At 34.2% G+C, this 19,515-nt stretch overlaps 2 protein-coding genes across 2 annotated transcripts in view; both read right to left on the reverse strand.

Moving 5' to 3' along the window:
* The window catches only part of LOC106158549 (succinyl-CoA:3-ketoacid coenzyme A transferase 1, mitochondrial), a 45,838-nt gene extending 35,605 nt beyond the window's left edge, over positions 1–10,233 (reverse strand). Inside the window, exons 1-5 of the mRNA XM_086999357.1 lie at positions 10,063–10,233; positions 9,502–9,616; positions 8,679–8,812; positions 8,332–8,424; positions 5,757–5,906 (exon numbers count right to left, since the gene is read on the reverse strand). Coding sequence (XP_086855483.1) covers positions 5,757–5,906; positions 8,332–8,424; positions 8,679–8,812; positions 9,502–9,616; positions 10,063–10,152 — 582 coding nt within the window. The 5' untranslated portion in view covers positions 10,153–10,233. The remainder of the gene's footprint in view (positions 1–5,756; positions 5,907–8,331; positions 8,425–8,678; positions 8,813–9,501; positions 9,617–10,062) is intronic.
* A 2,888-nt stretch (positions 10,234–13,121) lies between these two features.
* On the reverse strand, positions 13,122–19,511 carry LOC106158533 (protein XRP2). The gene is made up of 9 exons (XM_013534569.3): positions 19,329–19,511; positions 18,478–18,595; positions 17,927–18,018; positions 17,331–17,503; positions 16,883–16,986; positions 16,433–16,561; positions 16,144–16,224; positions 15,862–15,961; positions 13,122–15,747 (listed from the first exon to the last, which is right to left on the reverse strand). Exons 1-9 carry the CDS (start codon positions 19,406–19,408, stop codon positions 15,572–15,574), a joined length of 1,053 nt encoding a protein of 350 aa, XP_013390023.2. The 5' UTR covers positions 19,409–19,511; the 3' UTR covers positions 13,122–15,571.
* Between the last annotated feature and the right edge of the window lie 4 nt (positions 19,512–19,515).

The raw sequence follows: 19,515 nt of genomic DNA on the forward strand, positions 1-19,515 counted from the left end.
CCCATAAGCACTGGTTTGAGGCCTCTCTGAATTGTGAAGAAGATGCCCTGGCACTCTAACAGTTACACACACACACACACGCACACGCACACACACACACACTTTTTTGGGGAGGGAGAGTTTGTAACATAAATTTCCAAGCAGAATAATAAAAATTAAGAGCTAAATTCAACCAGAAAATCATTTCACTTCACCAGGACTTTGGTGGAAGAAGACCAAACTCTTTGTAAACTGACACCATGTTTGTCTTATTCATTGTAACAGAAGCATCTATGGAGAGCTGAACATGTATTGTGTTATGTAAATCTGATACTGAGATTCTGAAAACAAGTATAGATCACAACAATCATATCTATTTTTGCTAAAACCATCTTAAATGCACTATTATTGTCAACATCTGTGCAATCAAATGAGGACAATAATATTATCTTTTCCACCCTTGAGTATTTCAACTATGATTATGTCACTCGAGGACTAACCCACTTGATTGCACTACTGGTTAATAAAAGTAAACTATAACTAGACCTTATTGCAAGATCTTGTTATAGTTTACTTTATCAAGGTCATTGGGACCTACATGTATGGACTGTTAGCATGATGATGCTCTTGTGAAAAGAGTAAAAAGTGGTTGTTTCTTAGATATTTCATGTTACAAAGTAAAAGATTATCACCACTTAAAAGTTACTAAACACAAAATCTTGGAACATTGAAGAATCTAGTAGAAAACATAAACAAGCAGCAAAGCTGATAAATGTACAGACAAAGGCAAATATTGATGCACAAAATAGGTCATTCTTCCACAGTAATTTTTCCCGTAAATCCTTTGGTTTGGGGGGATATTTAGCTTTTAATTTTTAAAATATGCTGAAAAAAAAAAGAAAAAAACAGTATAACTTTTGGTAAAATGGTCCGATCAAGCTGATTTTCAAACTAAAACCTGTATTTTATGACTATTTATCAGTTCAATAAGTTTGAGGACAACAGGTAAAAACGTTTTCCACTTATCATGTTTTCTGAGAAAATGTACGGCAACAGTGATAACAGACACAGGTGATTGCTTTATGTACAGGCACCATGTTTCTATACATAATAATGTATGTCCTAGAGAGCATTACATCGAAAACAGCTGAGGTCTAGCAAGGCCAAGACCTAAATATGGCAGACCTACATTAAAGGAAAACCATGTAATCCTTTAATAGTCTCTCAATGAATGTCATTAAACGATTATGCAGTCTTCCATTCATGTAGGTCTGCCATATTTAGGTCTCGGCCTTGCTAGACCTCGACTCTTCTTGATGTGAATGCTCTCCTAGAGAATCTTGGTCAAATCAGCAACAAGGGACAATCTCTGGTCAAGAGTGTGAAATGATTGCAGACAATATTGATCAAACCATGAAAAACATATACAAAAGGAGATGCAGTTAGAACCATGACTATGATGGCCCTTGATATTTTCCTTACTGATATTATCTTTAATAAGATATCTTTGGATAACTTAAAATTTTTCCATAGCTCATGCAACTTATTAAACTTTCTTTAAACCCTATGTATGTGTGCATTATCTATGATAAGAGAAACATATAGGCCTCTATATCAGAGAAGTCAATCTAGAAACTAAAAAAAACCTTAGCACTATTGAACATACAGGAAAAAAGTCCAATTCAAAAGATATTCTTTGTTTTAAGATCTGCTTCACATTTTATAAATGGCTTGCTTAACTTAAAATTGTTGACACCGATTTCAAGTCATATAATACTGTGATGAATACAAAAAAATACAATCATACTTGACAACCAAAGATGATATTATTTTCTCACTCTTGTTCCTTTTATGCTACACATGTTTATATCAATTTATTTTTAGAAAATGGAAATATGCTGATTTACAAAACAGTTATTGTATTTCCAAGTATAGGTGTGGGTGGACAAAGATCCTTAGGCACCCAAGGTAATGTTTCGACTTGTTTATGACACACGTGTGTGTGTTTACTGAGGACAAACTTAACATAGGCTACACAGGCAACATGAGCATTTTTACCTCCCCCCCCCCCAAAAAAAAAAAAATAATAATATGAAATATAAATAAATAAATAAATAAATAAATAAATAAATAAATAAATAAATAAATAAATAGCTGCATGCTATAGCCATGGGTTGGTAGTGGGTTGCAAAACAGAGGGACAGCATTTGTGGCCCATGGGCAGTTAAGTTAAATCAAAAGGCTCACAGAGAAGGACCCTTCAGAAAGGATGCTCAAGGGTCAACCTATAATACGAGTTAAATACATTTTTTTCACTAAAATTTGACTTTTTTTATTTATTTACTAGTATTTATGTGAAAATCTCTGTCCAAGACAGCATGAGTAATTAGAAACATGAATATTAGGCCAATGCTATTTGACCGGAAATTGAGTCATTCAAATATTTGTTCTGAATGACAAAAATGTAGTCATAATCACGTGTGATTCAAAATACATATCATATCAACTAATGAACATTGAAATATATGTATGGATTCATAGAAACCATGTATAATAGTAACCAAAAGGTCAATGAGAGAGCTTCAGTATTTGACAAACATTTCCACCTCATACACTCATCTAAAAATCTGTCAATCCTCAATTCGAGTAATAGCTGGAACTAGAGAAACAATGATTACCTAATTTAATACTCAACTACTTAATATTCAACTGTTTTATCTATAATCTTTTCTTTTTAAGAAGAGAAGCAGGCATATAAGTATGGAGGTGGTAAGTTTAGCTTTATAAGCTTATGAGATAGCATATTTGTGTGTGTGGCTCTAAGTAAGTTTGTCCCATCTATACTGAGAACAAGCCTAAAGCTTTGCTGCACAAGGAAAGAATAATACAAAAAGGAATAACCCAAGATAGTCTACAACACATCCTGCTAAATCCTGTGGTTAGACTTTCGTCTTAGTGAAGATGAGATCATGTCTACATATAACTCCTATTACATTAAACAGTATATGTCCCAGTGGGTAGACATAACAGTCATATTCTGCCAAAGGGGTTATTATAAAATAGATTCTCAAAGAAAAATTATCTTTTCCTTTTAATAAAAAAAAACATTTCTGAGAAAAAATAATGTGAGGTTGTAATTCTATATCTTATTACTAACTATTTAATTTTAAATATATTTCAAACTGGAATAGGCCAGATCCATACTGGGATCTGGTTTAGGCCGGATCTCAATCTAGTCTAGTTACTATCTTGTCTGACTGGTCTGGGTCTTTGCATTGTTGACAGCATAATGAGCATGTTTACTGGCCAAGTAATTTACAGGTGAGCTGCCAGATTGTTTGCAGGACATGTGTGATTATATTGTAGATCATATTAAACTTAGAGGTCTGGCAAATGAAATTTAGTTTAAAAAACATCTTATGATGATGCTTTTTAAAGACTTTTGCATTAATATTTAAATAAAAAGCATTCACAGTATATTGATTAAAACACATAGTAAAGGAATGTTTTATTCAGCTACAGATTTTAGGAAAAAGCATGCCCATTAATATATTATATAATAATTATCATATAGGTATAATTATTTTTTATTTTTTTTCTTTTCCAATTATTTAGTATTATTACTATCTTTCCATATGTATAATATATAGTAGTTAGAGAGCCTCTAAATGTAAAAAACATTTCTGTGCTCAATAAATTATTATTATTAATATTTTGTACACCTTTTTAGAAAATCTCTACATTTTCTGAAGAATATATGAAATGTACAAAGAAAAGTGTGAATTGTCTGCCACCCAATAGCTAAAGTTTGTAATATTTGCAGGCACATCTATTTAGTAATTAGGCACCTTGTAGGGAAGTTCTATAGATCAGCTAAAAAAAGTTATTGAACCCAATAAAAACTACTATGAAATGACCCAAATCAGTTGTGTAGGTGTGAACTATTGTTTTGGATATTATATGAACAAAAGCCATTTTATCAATGTTCCACACTGCCCTAGGTTAACATGTACACTAAGACAACAAAATTACTGAGTTCAATATTTTTTCACTTGAATAAAATCCACTTTTCTGAAATAAAATGACCAGTATACTTTTGGGAAAATGGACATGTTTTACTCAGATATTTTTTACAAACCACATTTGTGAATACAAATTAATTTCATTTACCATAATAATATGATATACCTTGATCTATAACATCCACAAATTAATTACACATGACATACAAACAAACTGGGCCCCGTAACTCGAAAGCATTGCAAATTTGTTACCTGTACACGCGATGCAAAACGTCACACGCGTATTTTTTGTGCAATGTTTCGCATTTATCTTTTGTAGTCAGAGTCTTCATTTGTATTTTGATCTGTTTGTGCTCCTGATGAGGTCTATATATATATATATATAATAACTGGACTAGGCTAGATCCCAATTGGGTCTTTGCATTGTTAAAACCATATTTGTGTGTGTGTGTGTATGTGTTTTTCTGCCTAAGAGTTGCTTAACATGTTTACTTATGATATCCAGATTTTTTAAGTCTGCGAATAAACACCTCTTTTCAAGGAAAAAGTATTGTGAGGCTGTAATTCCACTAATTGCATCCCGTGCAATTTGGCAATGAACCCGTCATACACACTGTATGTTTGCATTCTCTGGCTTCATATTTATCACTTAGCTACATAGCAGATAATGAAGACCTTTTTTCCAGAAGCCATGTTTGTCGTACATTTCACTGATAGAGAAAAATCAAATTAAGTTTTGTAACCTGTTACATAAAACTGACTTAATCACACTAATGGTTAGAAAGGCTTTGTTCTCTGAAACACAAGAATAAAAACCAGATCTTACTGAAACACAATTCAATGTTATTGACATACGGCAAGTGAAAGGTCTTAAGGTGAGACCTCAATGTCGGTTAGTTGCTAAATGGAAGTTTCATAATCTGATTCATACATATTTCTGATACATGGATCATGTTAGGGAACCATTGGTATCGGTAATAAACCTGTCCTTCTTTTTGTCATGTTTCATTGAAATTGAAACCAGACATTAAGAAGGTGGGTGCAATCATGTTGTCTTTTTCCTGATGTTTGTATAAAAGCAGTTTTAGTGTAACAAATGATTCACATGTCCACAGTGCAGAATCACAGTCTTGAAAATAGTGTCATGCCACTGGCTCTACTCACTGGAAACAGCTCATCCATTCTATCAGCCGAGCACATCATCGCCTCAACCAGCACAATGACAGACAACCCTCTTTTCCTAAATAATCACAATCACACACTACAAACTTGCCATTTCTTCAGCCAAAGCCCTATCATGAAGACACACATTGCTATTTAAAATTTAATAATATAACATTCTTATACACTGAATGAACATACCAATATGTATATATATATGTGTGCTCAGTATGCTACAAATGTAAGAACACTCAGCCATGCTGTAAGCCTGTTCTCACTCTACTGCTTCTCTCCCAACACACACACACACACACACACACACACACACACACACACACAGACCTGTGGGTAGGGGGGTGAGGAGGAGCAGAAAAGGTCCACTCTGACTCTAAATCTAATGTAGACTATTTCTCAAGCTGGATCAATAAAGGTGGTAAAAATCTCCACTTTTTCAGAAAAAGACAATATTTCAATGAATCATGCCAGTTATTCAAATATGACACCATATTTGTATCATCATCAACCATTTTACTCCACTTACTACAAACTGTCAATTAATTAATCAAACAGCAAACAACAAACCAATCACGCTACCTCTCTGGGAGCACTTGTAATGGCCACTGAACCATCAGGACCATATTTGATGGGAGCTCCTCCTTCATGAATCAGGGTGCCATATGCCGTGGGGGTAAAGAATGCTGGGATGCCTGCACCTCCAGCCCGTATCCTTTCTGCCAGTGTTCCCTAGAAAGAATGTTATAATACTATTCATAATTGATGTAAACATATTACAATGTGCTGAAATTGTCACTTGGGCATATTTAAATGCAACTTTTGAAAGCAAAATGCATGTACATGTCAGACTTAATTTTGTGAGTTACATCTTAACAGCCACTCCTATCTGAATATTTTACATCCATCTCTGTCATAAGCAAAATGAAAAGTACAATTTAGGCAAACAGTGAGAGTTAGACCTTGAGGAAGCAAAATCTTATTTTCCTGAATATCTCTTAAGAACTTTAAGTTCTTTTTTTTTTAATGTCACCAGCTTCTATCTCTATTATACAAATAATTAAAAAAAAAAAAAAACTTAAACCCCATTTCCATAGAAACCATCATTCTATGTTGATCATTCCATCTCTGTGGAGACTTTTTAAGTGCAATCAGCTTAACTGAATAACATGCCTCTTCTTGTTTCCAAAGTACTCATATAATCACCAGCTTTTCTGCATTCTACTTAATGTGAGGAGGATGTGTGTTGGTGTCAGTTAAGCTGATTGCAATCAGCAAGAATCCACACAGAGTGTGGTTGATCCATGAAGATCGATGGTGTCAATGGGAATAGAGCCTTAGAATTCAAAGATGGATTTATAGATAGAAATTTTGTCTACAGCTCTGGATATGGTGCACTTAGGTGATAAAAGGAGAAGTGTTGAAATGTCCAGTAACTGTAACATTTTAACTGTAACATTTAACTGTAACACTTAAATATTAAAATATTTTGCTGTAACGTTTTAACTGCAACATTTAAATATTAAAATATTTTGCAATAAAAAAAATCAAATGCTCACTGTTTGCCTAAAATATTAAACTACCATTACACAGGTTAACTATCATGCAACATTAATCTGCAATAAGCAAACACAATTCCATCCTCTCAATACCATTTATTTTGAATTATTAAAGATTGAAAACAATGACACATGAACAGACCAGTGCATCACAATATACCAGGCTTTAATTGAACATTGATTCAAATTAATTCAAATAAATAATCAGCTTCTCCATTCATCTAATTGTTTGAAACGTAAATTTGACGTAACTTAAGGCCTGGGAATCAAAACACTGACCACATATTTACCTTGGAATCATTGAGAGTATTAAAAGTCAGTCACACCACCAAGAACAAGTGGCTCCATGCTTGTGTTCTTGACCTAATTAAAGGTCTTTTATACAGGTGGCACAAATGCCTTTTTCTAAAACTCTTAAAATTGGGAAGGGGGGTCACCAACTTTTGAAAGCAATGTATATGCACTAAAGACACTTACACACAGCCATTTCTACCCAAAACTGGTAAAAGCAAGAAGACAACCTAAGTCCGATGCTCTTCAACATTTTTATCGATGATCTAAAAGACACATTTAACTTTCACAGTAGCACAAGACAGATTATTTAAATCACAATTTTATTATATGTTGATGATTAAGTTTTGTTTTCCTTCTTCAAAATGGTCTCCAATCTTTGTTAGAAAAAGTTTTAACTTACTGCAAAAACGGAAAACTTTATGTGAACTAAAAAAATCAAAAGTAATGATTTTCAATAAATCTGAAAGATTAATCCCACACCTATAAAATTTACCACAAACAAGAAAAAAATCTCAAATGTCGAATAATTATAAAAATATTCTTAACTAGATGTTATCATGACAAATACTGGGTCAATATAAAAAGCTATAGAAAACCTTGGGCAAAAGACTAGGAAAGCAATGTTCTCTGTTAAAAGTGTTTTATTATCACAAGGAATATAATCACCCAGTGACACCCACTTTATAATATTAGCATGTTTGACAAAAAAATCAAACCAGTATAATTACTACATTGGGGGGGGGGGGGGGGGGGGGAGTTTGGGTCCTAGATAATCCTTTATCAATCATATCAATTATAGGTGATGATTTTGAGGTTGAAGCAAATGGCAGAAGAAAAAACCGGAAGTATCTAAACGCACAAGTTCACAATCTAAAAAGACTTACTCAAAGCACCCGTTACCTTACCAGAAGAAGTAATATGGTATTCCATTATTATTAGTATTATTATTATTATTATTAATATTATTATTTCTAACCCTTTGGGAGCCACTGGCATCATAAGGCAACCAGGAATTATGACAATAACTGGATATCCCAAGTGTTAGTCAAATGTGCCAGCTGTTCAAATTGTGCACCATCCCACGGTACCGATTGACTACTTTCTAGTGATGCATCATGTTGCATGGATTGTTACAAACCATAGCACTGATTTCTCACCTGTGAACCAGAGTTTCAGATGATGATTTAGACAATAATGTTACATGAGTAAGTAGCAGCGATTCTTATAATGACATGCTTGGTTGGGTACATGAAAATGGTAGAAACATCCAGCACCGAGAAGACTAAAACCTTTCACCAACAAACCTGTGGTGTCAATTCTACTTCCAATTCCCCTTCCAGGTACTGCCTTTCAAATTCTGCATTTTCACCAACATAGGAAGACACCATGCGTTTTATCTGCAAACAGATAAAATAAATCAGAATGTTTTAAAAAGATTTTGATAATATCCAATAAGATCAAGTTTGAGAAAAGGAAATATTCAAAGTTAAAATCTAACACATTTCGATTTACAACCTGGTAAAGTTGAAGATTTCTACAAATTCTTAGTATCTACAAACAGTGTGATACATCTGTTATGAAAAAACATCCTCCAAAGATGTGAACAGAGAAAACATGTCTTAATTCTACTGTCTGTATGTCTACAGGATACCTGCTGTGTTTTTAGGAGCATTCCCAACCCAAAGTCATCAACTCCTGCATTGTTGCTGACAGCAGTTATTCCTTTCACACCTTGTTTCAGAAGAGCACCAATCAAATTTTCTGGGATACCACACAGACCAAATCCTGATGCCATAAAAAAAGAAACAGCTCTATCAAAATTGATAAAAATTTACAGAATTCATTGCCCTCTTTCTCTCTTAGTAGACTGACTGTGTAACTTTCCACATTGGCAAAACATAGATACATAATAAGTGTGACAATCTAAATTCTTTAATTTTTTTCATCATAAAATTTCTAGGAACCTTTTTTTTTCTTTTAAAGGGATAATAACTCTTCGTTTCGGCCAAAAAATGAATTTTCCTGGAGTAAACAACAATTTTCCCATACTTACCAATGGTTAATGAATCCATTTTTACATTCAAACTTAGTCTCTGGTTTTTTTCTAAAAAGTTTGGTTTTTTGTTAAAATCTCTTAAGAGATTTTAACAGAGTATAGCCATCAATGGAGGTCACATGATCTAAAGACAAGCTCAGATACCAGAATAATAGCTATAACTGCCGTTTATGTGGTAAAACAGAATATATTATATTTCTATGAGTTATTCACAATGTTTTTATTGTGAAATATAGATCTTATACGAAGAGTTATTATCCCTTTAACTGAATGATGTCATATATCCCTTGAAGCATCATAAAGGTACAGTCACTTGTGTATAACTCTGTTGAATGCTGGAAATATTTTATACTAGATGTCTTTGTAAGAATTTGTCAAAATATTCTAGCTGTAATGGTACATAAAACATTGTTCTTACCTCCAATCAAAAGAGTTGAATCATCCGGAATATCTTTTATTGCTTCTTCTGGAGTATCATAAAACTGGGCACATTGTTGAGGACTTGTTCCAAAGTTGTTGGCTAACTCAAAAGTCTGAAATGTAGTCTACGTCATATAAATTTAACCACTCATTTTGTATTTTGTAATAGTATATAGAATATGAATGTTTAAAACATGGTATACATATGTATAGCCTGAGTTTGTAACACAGGGTGTTGAGACTATTAGGTAAAAATAAAAAGACGTACAACTTGGATTAAACCACGGACTGATCACAAATAAGATACACAAAAGATAGTCTTTATCATAAATAACTGAAATAGAGCTGTGGGTAATATAATTATTTTTATGGCATTGCCACCGTACAACAGTCTACTCGTCCCTCCCCCCCCCCCCCCCCCCCCCCCCCCCCCACATGCCGCATCATGCCTGTGTTTAGTACCCTGTAGTACGTACTAGTACCTATATTACCATGAAACCAAAGGAGTTTGTGTGTGTCGAACAACAGAATTGGTCTTTCAATGTGCCAGATATCATACCGTGTTCCTAGGAGCCAGCAATTTGTTTCTGATGATAAAACCCGCAGAACTTCCAAGTCTACCCAGGTTTTGAAATCTGGAGAGCGCCATGTTTGTTGTCTTTGCAATTAGGTCACGTTATTTAGGCCAAGGTAACTGACACAGCTCAACTCAAACTCGTGTTTATTCAAACAGCAAATTCTGTTTACTAGAAATGCATTGTTAGTTGTTCATAAGAAATGGAATAAATAAAGGAGACTGATGAACGTGTTCACTTACGTCACCCGTTACGTTATGAGCACAGGTAAACCTGAAAAGCGGCAAAGCTTGCTTAGCAGTTTTACACGCATATGCCTATCAAAACAGCGTTTTAATAACATAAATCTGATACATTATTCCAGAAACAAGCGCTACAAATATATGGCAAAGAAGAAGGGTCACATGTGAATAATTCCAATGGCTTCCTCGCCAAATGCGCAGTTGTGAAAATAGCCGGTTCCTGTTCCACGCTGAAAAATGTCACCAAGCATTAAAGGGATTCCTAAATAAAGAGCATTAAATTCATGCTTTAAAGTTGAGGGTAAAAAGATTATCACTCATTCTCAATATATAGGTCCATTTAACTTTTTTTATTAAAAGTAAGCGAACATCAGTCTAGCAACTTAAAAGATAAAAATAATAATTAAGCCCCAACTACATGTAGATGTACATGTAGCCTACCTGTTCTCACACAAAAACAAACGAACTAAATTCGCAGCACCATCTCACAGTCTCCAATCGTTCTAGTTCATTAGTTCATTTACAAAAGTAGAAAATCTAAAATAAATAGAAAATCTGGTGTGGGTAATAATTCTTCCGTAGTAGTTGAAAAACTTATCTTTAAAAATATAAAGTTTCTCAGTTTTACAAAGTTCATATCCCTGTATACATCGTTTTGGAATTTGACCTTTTTCGTAGAATGGTTGTTTATTTATGGGCTATACGTTTTTTTTTTTTTAATATTTGAATTAAATTTAAATTTAAATATTTTTGTTTGATCGCAGTCTACTAAATCATCGGTAAACATAAAACATAAAAAACAGTTGGCCCTAAGTAAATGGCAAAATTAACTTAATTGAATATGAGATACAAAGTCACCAAATAAATTAATTCAGAAAAATACTTAAAACTGAAATATGTAGGCCTACCCACGATAATTTCACAATTTTTGGGGCATATGAATAACGCACGAGCATGCTTGTAATGCTGGTAATGCGTGTGTCCGTGTCTCACACATGGGTTGATTATTGGTTATTTCAAATATTAATTTTCTTTTAGCGACATAATTACTACCAAACCGACCAAGTCTACCCAAACAGGCAATTTGAGAAATGACAAATTATTCAAGATCTAGAAAGCTTGATCCTCAACAAAATGCATGCATTAATCTTGAATCAATAAGATGACGGCGTTTTTTTTTTTTTTTTTTTTTTTTTTTTTTTTTTTTTTTTTTTTACTTGTTACGAACAAATAAAGGTTACCATTTGAAAGATAGATGATATCCAGATAATTATAAAACAATTGTCAGGCGATAATTAGTTCAGGTAAATATGCCGAAGCACTTAAATATCATAGTGTCCACGTCCCTGGCTCACTGTCGCTTGCTCCAAACTCTAACGTACCGAGAGTGATTTTGTCCGAGGTTCTAACGAAGTTTGATGGGTTCAAACGAAAGAAATGGCATAGTAGATTTGAGAAAGAATGATAAGAATGATAAAAAGACTGTTTACATCGATAATATAGCAGTTAAGCAAGCAGACGATTTTACACTGCTTGGGTTGATCTCAATATCAACTTGATTTGTCGTAACCATTTACACAAACAGCTAAGGAAAGCGAGACTGGGAGTTTACTTTCCAAGAAAAACTAAGGTGGGCTTACCGAGACGTGCAGAAGAATAGTGGGGTTGGATTTTCCCTCTCCTAGAAGCATTTATATGGAAAGGGTAGCTTCCAAACAGTTAAGATTATTAACAATAACTTTCACCCTGCTAATAAACTAATTTTCTCCCAAGCAAATGTAGACCTTTAACTTTAAGAGGAAGCAAACAGTTTTTAAAAAGCTTTTATGCAACCGCTGCATCTCTTTTAAATAGTAAAAGATAATTTTAACAATTACTCTCAACCTTTCTTTTTATTTCTGTTGGTATCGTTTTTTACTATTTTATTTTATTTCTAATTATCTGTTTGATCTTTCTTAAACCCGAGATGTTCAAACAATTTCCGTTAAAATTATGTGTATTTTATAATATATGTATACAATAGCCGTATAAACTCTTTCATTATTATTGGGTTCTTTTTCTCACCGCACGAAGTTTGAAGTTTAAATAGAGCGAGTGGCAGAGAGTAAGCAGGCCCGTAGCCAGCAATTTCAAAGGGGGGGTTCTTTTTTTGAAAAAGTGGACCTTTTACCATATAATCCCCATGTACCTAGGTCATATTTTACCCAGAGTGGACCTTTTTCCAGCAAAAAGGGGGGTTCTCTTGAACCCCCCGAACCCCCCCTGGCTACGGGCCTGGTAAGAGTGGGTAAGTGAGAGAGTCGATAAAAGAGTGAGCGAAAAGGATGGCGGAATGGAGCCAGCGAGCAAGATAGTGAGAGCATGGAAGTACAACATGGTGCATCCACGGTAAGAGCGAGCGGCAGAGTGAGTGGAGCGCGCAAGCGAGCGGCAGTGGTGCGAGTGACAGAGTTTAGTGGGTGCTATCCCCCTGGTAGATATGACACATGAAGATAATAATTAATTGAAGACCAAGCTGTACGTTTTAAATGTATGTACGTCATGCATAAAAACACCTCAGTGGCCAAAACGAAGGGGGGGGGGGGGGGGGGGGGGGGGCGGGCATGGGGGAATGTCACGCTACAGGAGCATGTCGATGCAGGTATTATCAGAATTCAAGGCAGTAACGACGTGGGGTTGTAATGATGCATGAAGGTAAACTATAGGTAAAAGGTCATTTTATTGGGATGAGAAAACTAACAACAATTTTTTTTGTTTTTACACTCTGACGGATGCAATTATAAATCATAAATACAAGACCCTAATAGACAATACATTTATTGCTTCATACCTTTTACAATAAAAAAAACAACCAATCACTGATGTACACTAGTTACTTCTCAAAACACAGAAAAGCGGACGGAAAATGTTCAGATTAAGTAAATGTTGATTATGTGCATAAAGGTCATGACAACGCAAATGCATTGAAAATAATTTGGCGACTCTTCTACACTGAAAAAAAAAAAAAAAAGAGTGCCATGATGCATCAACTTAGGGGAAGGAAGAAACTAAGACTGGGGTAAGGTTGTATCTTCAGCAAAACAAATGCTGTGCCTGCTTATTCTTTGGATCCTGCTATCCTAACCAAAACTCTTGCTCATTACCGAAGGTAATTTGGAAATAATGAAATGATTGTACATATATATATGTACATTAAAAAAAGAAAAATAAAACTATATTTTATCATTTCTATATCCTTTAGGTTAACAAACCCTTCTAACAGCATTTCACTTATTCCGTTTTAGCTGTATCTGATATTCACTAATTTACTTGTTACAGTTTGCATTACAAACAAAGTTTAGGTTAAATCACTTAATCTGGTAAGTTAATAATTCTCTCACAACTGAAAATTACCAAACACCAGTCCAAGCCTATAAAATCAAATTTGTTAACATAAATGGGGAATAGGACCAAGCTAATGTTTGCACAATTTGTTATGAAGCTTACTCTACAAAAATACATTTTCATAAATGTTATAGCCCATTTCATTTTGACAAAATTAGAACAGGGAAAAAAATGCATATTTACCAGTTAATTAGACGACAAATAATATTCAACAGAAGCTACATTGGGCAAAGCTTAATCATTTCTCAAAATATTCTTTTCACGTCTAACACATCCTGAGGAATGTTCAGATCTTAGGAAAGTACAGAACTGAGAATGAAAAGTGATGTAGACCTACCTTATTATGGTTACAAATTTACAGTTATTTTATCATTGGACATACTTTTTATCAGTGAAAATACATAACCCAAATGAAAATATTATCACAGATTTAAAATGTAGATAACCATAGGAAATCTGTTTAGATATTTTGCATGCACATAAAGCTAAAACATGCTTAAAACAATATAAAATAATTATAAAACAATTACAGGTACAAAACTTAATAGACTACAAACCTGTAAAAAGATATAAATAGCTTTATGAATATTCTGTCTCTTAATCATTATTTATATTATTTGGTGGAATGTCTTGTGGCACCACTACAAAATTACCCAGTACTTGTGTCACATCAGCACCAACATCCATACTTAAAGATCCACCATGATACAAAACAATATGCTTTTTATATACATTTGCTTACTGAACCAAAGAGGCATATATAAGCCATAACCTAGAAAAGAACTAGCAGGACGGTGATAGCAATTCACCTTGGAACTGGGTCCAGTTTTACAAAAGAACAAACATGAAAGTTTCTTTTAAACTTTTACAAGTATAAATATAGTCTTCCTTGATCAAAGTCAAATCAGTAGCAGTCCAATTAAGTGAGGACATGAGACAAAAAAAAAAAAAAAAAAAAAAAAAAAAAAAAAAAAAAAAACTAACAAATATTAAGCAAATGTTTAGGAAAAAGTTATTTAATTTTGTTGTCTATTACAGCATGTATCCAAAAATTAATGGAGAAAAAATTTTAAATATTAAGACATTCTTCAGTGAAACCGGGCCCTGGGTTCTGTTTCACAATAACTTTGTTTGCTTCCAACTATGAGTCACAGTAATAGCTTCAGAGTCTTATGAAGACAATCTTTTTAAATTTCAAAACACTACTTAGTCTTGTCAGACAGACTTTAAACCTTCACTGGACCCAACAATTTCATTTATCAAATGCCTGCCAGCCAAAGCACTCACAATCCCATTAATGTGAATGTGATATCTACTGGAAGACGGTGCATAACATGAAACAAAAAGTCGAAGCATGCATCCCAAACACGTTCTACTAAAGCTTTACTTTAATTAGACAGAAGAACATCTACACAGTGTAGACAAGGCCATTTCAATACTTTTCACACCTCTATGTAGCATGAAATTCAGACCACAGTAGAATGTGCATATGTTACTGGAACATGATGTACGAGTGAAATACAGACAATGGTGTAAGTCCGAGGTTTGAAGCAGGGTTCTTCTCCTACCTGTTGACATGATCTGCACAAATATGAAGCACTAAGCATGCAATGGGTTTTTGTTAGCCAAATTTTTGTTGGAAACAAACACCAATTTAAGCAAATGATGAACATCTATACGTTCCTGAAACTGGACTCTTGTTGATTCAATGCCAGTATACTGTAAAAACAGTTAACATGCTCTTCTATTTGTCTTGGTATTGATGTCCAGATAAGATGCTCAACTTGATGTTGCAAAAAAATGCTAACAGACCAAGAAACTCATTTCACATTGCATGATTTACAAAGTAGTTTACAACATATAATTATCACACAGCCATCTGCATATCAGCGTAGTTATAGAAATTTTCCACCTGCTCCGCTGCTAATTCTGGACTTTGAGTGACAAATACCATTTCTGAAGAACCTTGGGAGATACTAGCCACTATTTCTTTACAGCGTTTCACACAATCCTCCCCATTGTATTCCAATCCTATCACAGGTCCTGTAAAGCAAAGGGAAGAATGGAATGATCAGAATTATATGTGCGTGTATGGGTGCAATTGCATGAGCATGTGCACCAGTGAGAGAGAGAGAGAGAGAATGAGAAAGAGCTTACCTTGCTGCACTACTGTATTATATGCCTCTGAACCAAATACTCGCACTGCCTCTGCTGCCTGCATATTGACCTCCTTGGTCTGAATAAGGACACACCCAGGCTGAATTAACAAAAGGAAAAAAGACATTTTCATTTGTAAGATCAATCACAGCTATCACGTGCAGATATAAGTAAGTCACCTTGAAACCTGCTGTTAGCGATAAAACTGAAACTACACTAAAATATTTACATCGTCTTCGACTGTGATTCCACTTAAAACGTAGCCATAAAAACATATCATACCTGCTTTGTTCTCATTTCATTTATGAACTGTTTTGCTCTGCTGACTGAATTCCCATCATTAAAGAACACAGCCAAGCAAGACTAACAAAGAGAAAAGAACTAATTAAATAAAAATCCCTGGTTTTCAATGTATAGTGATGTCACTTTCGTACATTTCAAATCATGAGTGACCCAGTGTATAAATGAGTGACCCAGTATAAAACATAAACTATAACATTAAGCATTAAAAGTTTTATTTAATTAAAAATATTGGTCATCAAACATCATTTTGGATATAAAAACACTTTACCTCAGTTGCTGGCTTGCGTCTACTTCCATGAGTTACAGGGACAACACTATTTCCTGGGTTTGTATCGATTTTCATACACGAAAATTGTTCTGTTGTTGGTATGGGTAAAAACTCTTCAATTTTCACATCCTACAAAATTTTGTAGACTTTCATTTTTTTACACAACATAATAACACATATCTTTAAATTTCAACTCTTCCGGGTGTGATAGTAAACACTATTATTACATTTCACAATGATCTTGACCTTCATGTCAAACTTACTAGAATAAGTATAGATAAGAAGCAAATAATGAAATTGCTCTTAAGTTTAACTTGTCATTTAAACTTCAGATTTAATGTTGAAAATATCATGCATAAAACCTAGTCTTTACACAATAAAAAGTGAGGCAAATAAGACAAAAAACTGAACAATATCACACCATACACTAAACCCGCATTGAATAAGTACCTCTGGCAACAATGAGAAATTATTCTCTCCTGGCACTGGTGTGAAATCATGAACTGTGCTCCAGCTGTTGTTATATATACTCAGCCCTGCACTTTTTAACTGTTCTGAAATACAAAAATATCAAACAGCTAATAAAACTTTCTGGCTTAACTCTAGAATAATTGTGCGTGTCACCATAGGCAAGGTGTTATTAACATGCACACAACTAATCACAAGCCCCACAGAGAACCACATTCTTTACTAAAAAAAAAAAAAAAAAATCATTTATATTCACCCAATTGTGATACCTCAAGTTAAAGATAATTCAATAGAGAACAGATTTTAAGTGATAATGGACAGTGTGGGATATGTCCACTTTATAAAGTGACTATGAGATAATTATTCCACATGTCAGGAGGTCATCCCCACTACGATGGTACATATCATTCGGTTCTAGTCCCATATCTACCTTCAAGTTCCGGGTATGAATATTGGAAACATGCCATTTTCACCCCAGTGCTGGCCTCTATGATGGGCTGTGTGATACAGTGCAGGAACACATCCAATTTTCTGCAGTCTCTGGTCCTAAACTGCTGGCAGGACACTGCAATCTGACAGTTTTCACAATCTCTGACGAAAACACTGAAAAATAATAATGATACATGATAACACTGAAGCTTTTCAAAATGTAACAGTTACACTGTTCACATTTTATGTATTAGGGCCTGTCATATTTTCTTAATAAAGTATTTTCCTCTCTGCTGACATATCTTTCACTATATAAAAGTTCTGGTGTTTTCATTCATTTTAATTAAGTTAAAGTGAGTTAAAAGATTTAATATTTTTGTTTCTTAAGTTGTTTTGAGAAGACAAATTTATAAGGAGAAAAAGAAATGAGAAAAGAAAAAACGCTATTGAATAATCCTAAATTGCTTCAAAATCAACAGATGTTTATGTACTAGTAGGCACTTTCATTTACAATATATCGCCACAGTTGCCGTTTTTTTTTTTTTTTTTTTACTTGGGATACAGCCTTGAGAAAAAGAACAGCCAAAATTTGCATACCTAGTCTTCACTGGTCCCATGAAGATTTTGCAGTTTTTACAGTCATCAACTTGTATTGTGGCAGAATGGTCAAAAATGTAAATATTACAGTTCTGAAATTAAATATGTACTAGTACAGTATCTCATACACTTTAATTGCCACCTGTCTACATATAGAATACACAGCTGAAACTAGAGAACACAGCTTAACATGTAAATCTGAACTGATTTCAATGAACCCCACCTTTTTATTTTAAAAAGTGCAACCATCTGTTTATGACATGACTGAAAGTTAACATTTGCTACTTGCAAGGGTCACTGTAGAAATGCATTTGTCTGAATCTGAAGCCAAAGAATTTTTTTCAAACAAAATGATAATTTGGCAAAAATGTATCCATTAATTTTTTTAACCATTACATACTCTTTTTTGTTTGCTTAAATATGAAATTAGTGTATAATAGTGTAATATAAATGCCCAGTAGGAAGGAACAGCAATATCACATTTAAATCATAATTAAAAAATGACTATGACTGTTCTATATAATGGTACTAGTACATGGAAATACATTTACCTCATTATCCCTGATAATAAACTGCTGGCCTTTAACTGTTCCTGGTATTCTGCCAACAGTTTCTCCTGACAGCTTTTCTATTGTATAATCTTTTGGGTCTAATTTTTCTCTTTTATCCCTATAAAACAGAAACCGAGACATTGTGTTTAAAAACATTTTTCACTGGTGTGCTAGACAACAAAAGATTCATGAGTAGTTAAGCATAAAGAGGCCTGTGTACAAGTACTGATTTCTATCACACATTTACCCTACCAGCAGTTCAGATCATCTGTCCCTAAGACTGGATTCCCATACTTAGATCGATCCATCTGGATTGACCCAACTCCCTGGGGGTTCACGCTATATTGCTATCAGCTCAAGAGGCTTAACTGTCTGTCACGCCTACCGAATCAGCTAGGGTAAAGATAATTACCCCCAAACAGCTTTACTAGGCGTGACAGACATTTAAGCCGGTAAAGATGATCGCAATTTAATGAGACTCCCCAGGGTGATAGATCTGTGGGAATGGTCTCTAAGAATACTTGAATAAGACCTATTCATTGTAGATTACAGTTTAGGAATTCACCTCCTCTCCCTTTCTTAAACTGTACTAGCTCTCCAGTTAATTATTTCGTCTAGTGACTTAATTAAATTGATCTAGAAGGGTTCAGCTCTTCTGAGCCAACAAGTATTCACCGTTGAACACAAAACAAGGGAGATTAAAAACAGCACTGTAGCAGAGTGTAAATACTGGTATTCTGATTGTGGTAAAGACAGTTTTCTCTCTCTGTCATTCCCTTCTCTTTCTGAATCAACGGTGCACTATACTAAATCATGTACTCCTGAGTGAAATTCACTTAACCATGTCTCACCATGAATATTTCTTCGGTTCTTCTTCGGTTGCATTTGTTTGTGTTTCCTGGCGTTGTTCTCGAGAAAATAAACAACCCATTTTAGGACTGCCGGCTTTTTCACTGCAGAGACGTCAAAATCAAAACTCTCACCTTTCTAATGACCTTGATCACGTGACAAATATTGTTGTTTTATTTGGCTTTAAAC

Source organism: Lingula anatina, chromosome 1 (genome assembly GCF_051362555.1).
Source record: "Lingula anatina isolate TDL-2025a chromosome 1, LinAna3.0, whole genome shotgun sequence".
Classification (NCBI taxonomy): Eukaryota; Metazoa; Brachiopoda; class Lingulata; order Lingulida; family Lingulidae; genus Lingula; species Lingula anatina.